The sequence below is a fragment of the Castor canadensis genome, chromosome 11 (assembly GCF_047511655.1).
Source record: "Castor canadensis chromosome 11, mCasCan1.hap1v2, whole genome shotgun sequence".
NCBI lineage: Eukaryota > Metazoa > Chordata > Mammalia > Rodentia > Castoridae > Castor > Castor canadensis.
In genome coordinates, this window is record NC_133396.1 from 121,155,435 (window position 1) to 121,161,434 (window position 6,000).

General features: G+C 44.0%; 1 protein-coding gene across 1 annotated transcript in view; it reads right to left on the reverse strand.

Moving 5' to 3' along the window:
* Positions 1-5,682, reverse strand: part of Ppp2r5a (protein phosphatase 2 regulatory subunit B'alpha) — a 55,513-nt gene extending 49,831 nt beyond the window's left edge. The window contains exon 1 of the mRNA XM_020172845.2: positions 4,766-5,682. Coding sequence (XP_020028434.2) covers positions 4,766-4,958 — 193 coding nt within the window. The 5' untranslated portion in view covers positions 4,959-5,682. The remainder of the gene's footprint in view (positions 1-4,765) is intronic.
* Positions 5,683-6,000: the final 318 nt, after the last annotated feature.

Sequence of the window (6,000 nt, forward strand, 5' to 3'; positions counted from 1 at the left end):
TGAAAAAATAAAGCACAAACACTTATTAATTCCTAAATGTATTGTTTTTGCTGACAAATCTGTCATGGGGGGGGGGGAATTTGTCCTTGAAATGCAAAGGGGCAATAACTCATTAAAGACTAATTCACCTTTGTGATTTTCATCAAGGAAAAAGTTATTCTTGCAGGTGAAAGTGATTAAAATGTGACATTCAAGAGGTTAAACAACTAGTAGTCCAAAGCTACTGAAGTCACTAGTAGTACAGGAAGACAATTTAAGTCTGCTACTCACAAGACAGTGCTCTACCCCAGTGCTCATGCCAGTCTGCCATTTATACTTTTACTGGATTCAAGTAGGTGTTTCATAAAATAATCCAAAATTAAGAATCAAAGAAAGCAATGAGGAAAAGAGGATTTGATCCTAAATAGGAATTCTGATGATGTACATTTAAATAGAAAAAGCTTTTCCTTCATGTGAGGAATAGCATTAGACACTATTAAGCAATTTCTCTAAGTATATCCTAAAAAAATTAAAATCCAGTCTTCAAGAAGGGGTGTAATAGTCCTAAAAGTCCTGAAATGACTAAAATGTCATATCCCTTTGAAAACATTTCTCTTAATATAGTCAGATGAATTTCAAATCTCCTATAGGGCCACCCCAATTACAAAAAACATCTGTGTTTAGATATATTAACTGTGTGAGCATCTATAAATCTTCAAGGTTAAGTGAGTAGTAGTGTCCCCCTCAAAATAAGACAGTTAGGAAACTTCAGATTATGTCAGTGTTCCTATCCCATTAATTCAGAAGACCACAAACCTCAAGAAAACAAGTACACACATTTTTTTCCCCTAATGCTAAGCAAATCACTTCAATCAGCAATACCTCCAGTGGGACCCAGTTTCCAACAATGGACCAACAAAGAATCTGAATGATACTGAGGAAGTTCTTTATTTTATCTGAAGGGGGACTTCAATCTCAAAACCAGTTTCATTCTGTCCTTTGCTCTTTACTGGCTGTATCCCATGAGAGAGGTGTATCTATATAATTTGGGTTAATGCCTTTTCTTTGCCCACTTTAAAAAAAAAATGTTCTTGGACTGGGGATATGGCACAAGTGGTAGAGCGCCTGACTAGCAAGGTCCTGAGTTCAAAACTCAGTACCAGAAAAAAAATCTTACTACACTTTTTATTGCACTTTCAAGAGTCTGACTTTATCCTATTTTCATTTCTCTACTCATGCTGGAAAACACTACAGTTTCACCTCACTTTACATCAATCACATCTGATAACTCATTATAAATAAAATTGTATTTTAAATACAGTAGGAAAAATTATTAAGTAATCCTATTAATAATCCTTCATTTAAAAATATTTTAACTGGATTTTCAAATATAAAAGAGAATGGGAACTAACATTCTTTTGCCTATTTTTAGGCACCTAAACTATTTCACTTAATCTCTTCAATCCTAAGGATAGAAGGCATTATCCCCATTTCACAGATAAGGAAAATGACTCAGAAAGATTAAAAATTTACCTTTGACTCAGGACTAACTCCAATGACCTAACTTCTTCTACTGCTTTCAAATTTACATAAAACAGGTAGCAAAATTACTGAAATCATTTGACCTGAGTCCCAATGTCAGTTGCAACATCATCCAGATAAATAATTACAAGTCTGAAACTTAATCTGTTTAAACCTCAACTTTCTCATCAATAAAATGAGAATAACTAGCCTTGCAAAAAAGTTGTTGGGATGACCCAATGACATACAGTATTTGCAAAAATAACATTGAACCCTGGACTGTCACACAATAGCATTACCAAAGTAGGTGTAAAAAAGCAGGTAACAGAAATTAAAAGTTATACATCTCTGGATTGTTCCACTTGACATAAGCAACACTGTTTTATAATTAAAAATAAAGAAAAATGTAAAGTAACTTCAAAATGTTAAACTGTTACCTAAATGTAAGGCATCAGCTACTTTACAAACTCAATCCTTCCAGAAACTTAAACCAAAATAGGTTAAACAGACTGAAAACTTCCTATTGTGAATAAGTTTTTTTTTTTTTAAGGTAATTTTCCAGTTGTTGGTTACCAGATGAAAAGTTTAAGATGGGAAAATAGGTCCTCTGCTAAGGTGTATTTCAAATACAGTGTGCGCATGAAAAGTATGTGCTCTGGAAGCTTAAAATATAGAACTTAAAATAAATTTTAAGCTTTAAAATATAAAGTAGTTTAATTTTTGGGGCCCTCATAACAGTTTCTCACTTAAAAAAAACAACCTTTAACAAGGCTTGTTTATTAAAAACTCTCTACAGCAAAACAGTTTGTTTTGAATGTTTTCACCATCAAAATCCTACAACCCACTTACTACTTAGTAAAAATCATTTGATTTTGCAAGAATAAACTTATAGATGAAAAAGTTGGATTACTTTGTTAATCCTTACTGGTAGTATGCTTTGAGTTGGCACCTTTCCAGTTCAGACCCATGTGGACAAAGTGTAAAGTAAGCATGTTGGTATAAACACTTGAAAAAATCTTGGATGCCCACGGATATCTGAATCACTCCATAATAACACCAGATTTCAGATACACACACTAAAGAGCATTCCACTGTTTCTGTTAAAGCCACAAAGGGAAAACACTACTACTGATAGAAAAAAAAACCACACAACACTGGAATCCAGAACACTGCCAAACTACCAAGCAAGTGAAGCAGTTCAATTTTTTAAAAAAATCACTTGTCAAACATTTTGGCAGCAGGAATAAAAGTAGTTTCTCTGTCACTGAGTAATTCAAGTAAGGGTTTTATTCCCTGAATTAAATCTACATAAATTTATCTTGAATAATAATCCCTTATGAGGAATACTATACTTTCATGCAAATATCTAACATTAATTTCACATTCCAATTTTATTATTTTTGTTCTCTACTACTGACCAAATACTGAAAACAAAAACATTTATGGCACCTTCAACTTGTTGAGCCAAACACCATATATTTACACGATCACTGATTTTGTGCATTTTTTTTGCCAGCTTTTAAAATGTTTTTAAGCTGCATCCCCTAGTTAAGACTAATCATGTTTAGCGTTCAATTATTTCATTAAATAAAATGAATATTATCAAGCACAATACTAGGAATCAGAATATCTTACTAAAAGACCAAATTAAATATGAAAGAAAAATGCTAGTATCAAGCCCTCAAACAGCAAAAACAATTTGCTAAATGAAAAAAATCAAAAGCATAAAAACTATGATGGTTTAAGTGTAGAAATTTAAAGCTATGAATAACAATTCAATATCCTAAGAAGATATTCTTTTATAGCATGACATGACACAAGAGTTAGTCTTAACAATGCCTACCACTGCAGTCTACCACTGACTAGGCTATGTAAATTTAATTTTTTTTAGTATGCTAAAGAGCAATCAAATAATAAGTGCAATAGCACTGGTTAAATATATGTTCAAACCTCTTTTCAAAAGCCTGTTTGATTCCGACTATGGGATGTCCTTGATTTAGAAGCACCCCAAGAGGCAGGGCAGTGTGGGGTCTGGATGGGGTTCCAAAACTATTGTATGTCAACTGTGATTTCATCTGGGGTTTTCTTTAGACCCTTTGCCAAACTAAGGCTGGATTCATAGGCCCAAAGACAAATTAGAACCAGACTGGCCTTGAAGGGGATGCTGCATCTTTTTTAAGTGAACTGAAAAATCTGCTCGACATTTATCTATTTTAGTATGAACTTTTAATTTCCTGGCCTTGTAAAACAGATGATGTAGATTTCTATCGAGTTTCTTCTGTTGCAAGAATTTTTTAAATGTCTGGGGACATAATCATCTTGTAACTTCTACCTCATAAAAAACAAAGATGTGATAATCACAAAATTAAAAGTAATTCTCAAAGAATAGGCAAGAACCTCAGGAAACAACTTACCGGGAAAAATCTTGTGGAAAAAGTGAGCAAAACGAGTGCCAAGAACTCCTGCAAGGCATTAGGCATAGACACCAATTTGAATTACTGTACAAACCTTACAAAGTCCCTGGAATCACTGCCCTGTGAACCAAGTTCCCATTTCACTACAAAGCAACACTATCTATCCCTTCATACCTCTCCAAACTGATAAGTGTGTATCCTCTCGGATGATAGTCTAAGGGACAGCAAATAAGACACTACCCTGGTCCAATTTTTAGGCTTTTTCTTTATAAGTACATCTAAAGGCCAGCTAACTTTTAACCGTTGTTGGCATTCGGATTCCTGAACTGGTGAGTCTTAGGAACCATCGATGGGAAGGGGAGTTCAGAGGAGGGTGGGTGCAGACAGCTTTATAACAGGAAACGTGAAGGATCAGCCAAGAGTGGCGGAAAAGAGGAGCTGAGACCTGGAACAGCGAGGGTCGGAAGAGGAGACAAGACACTAAAGCAAGGCAGAGCGAGGGCAAGCAAGGCCGGGGAAGAGGGAAGCTCTCCACCCCGCAGGACGCACGAGTGCCAACGGCAAGGGCAGGTTCAGCGAGCGCGCAGGTGGGAAGGGGTGTCGGCCTGCAAGATGGGAAGAGTTAAGGTGAGTCAGGGAGAAGTCAGGAGCCAGGAGCTCTGCATCAAACCCGTCTGATCGAAAGGAGGGGGTGGGGGAGTGTCGTGGGGCGCGCGAGCCCCAGCTGGCCAGGAGACCCGCGCGCAGAAGGAAATGGCTCTGCTGGCGCAGAGGCGAGCGAAGCAGCCCCAGCGCTGGCTGGCTAACTCGCTCGCTCGCTCGCTCCCGGGGCTGCCCCCCTCGAAGGTTACCTTTGAGCTGGGGCAAGGGGTGCAGCTCCACCTGGCTGCCCTGGCTGCGGAACTGCGACGAGCCCTGGGAGCGCTTTTGCCTCTGCGCCTTGCGCACCGATTTCCGGGTGAAGCCGTCCACTTTCTCCGAGGCCGAGATGGCGGCGCTGGCAGCCCCCGCCGCCGGCGGCGGCGACGACGACGACGACGACATCTCCGCGGCGTTGGCGCTTGGCAGCTCCGGCTGCTGCTCGCACCGCACGGGCGGCGGCAGCGGCAGGAGGGGGAGGCGGGGGAGCGGCGTGGAGAGCTGGCGCCCCTGCGCCCCCGGCCACACCGCCCTCCAGCTCCCGGCACCGCCGAGCTTCTCCTCGCCGCCCGACAACGCTTCACGGCCACATGTCCGCGCCGGAGGTGCCTGGTCGGTCCCGGTCGCGCGGCGAACTCCCGGGGTGGCCGAGGGAAGGGCGGGGGCGGAGGGGGGTGAAGAAGTTGTTGACTCCGGTCGCGAAGGGCGGGTGGAAGGGAGCCTGAAGTTTGGACAACTGAGGTGAGGGCGCAGCGGTGCGCACGCTGAGCGCGCTTCTCGTCCCTTCAGTCCTGGTGGCCCGCCGGCCGGCCGGCTAGCACCTCAGCGGCCGCTGCCAGCGCCGTCCGCCCTGCCTGGAGCCTCCTCCCAGGGCGCTGCCATCGCGGGTCCGCTCGGAGCCACAGCCGCGGTGCCCTCTCTTCCCTGTCAGCGCCGGCCCCTCATCGCCGGGGACCGTGGGTGACCTGCAGCCCCGAATCTCGGCGCGCACGCACTCGCTCGTAGCGCGGCGCGGTCCGAACCCCCTCCCCCAGGCGCCCGCCGGCCGCCCACGGAGAACCCCCGGCGAGCGACCGCTACAACTTGAGAAGGTGGTTGGTACAGGCAAGGGGGAATGTGTGTGCGTGCGCGCGCGCGCAAAGGCGCGCGGCCCGGGGGAAGGGCCTCGCGGGGGGTGGAGGGAGGAGTTTGACTGACAACTTCCGCGGGGTCCTGCCAGCCTCTGGAGGCTCCGGAGGGGGCAGGGGGCGGGAAAGCATGCCAGTTCTCTTAGCCAATCACGGGGCTAAGCGGCAGAAACGGGGGAAGGCGGGGCCTCCTGGGCAGTCTCTCAAGCGTCCGGAGCTAGGAGGTGAGGCAGAGGAGGGGGAGTGGCTGTGTGACGGACTTCGGTCACAGCCAATCACAAGTGAAGGCGGCCAGCGGGGTGCCATCTGCGTCACAACAA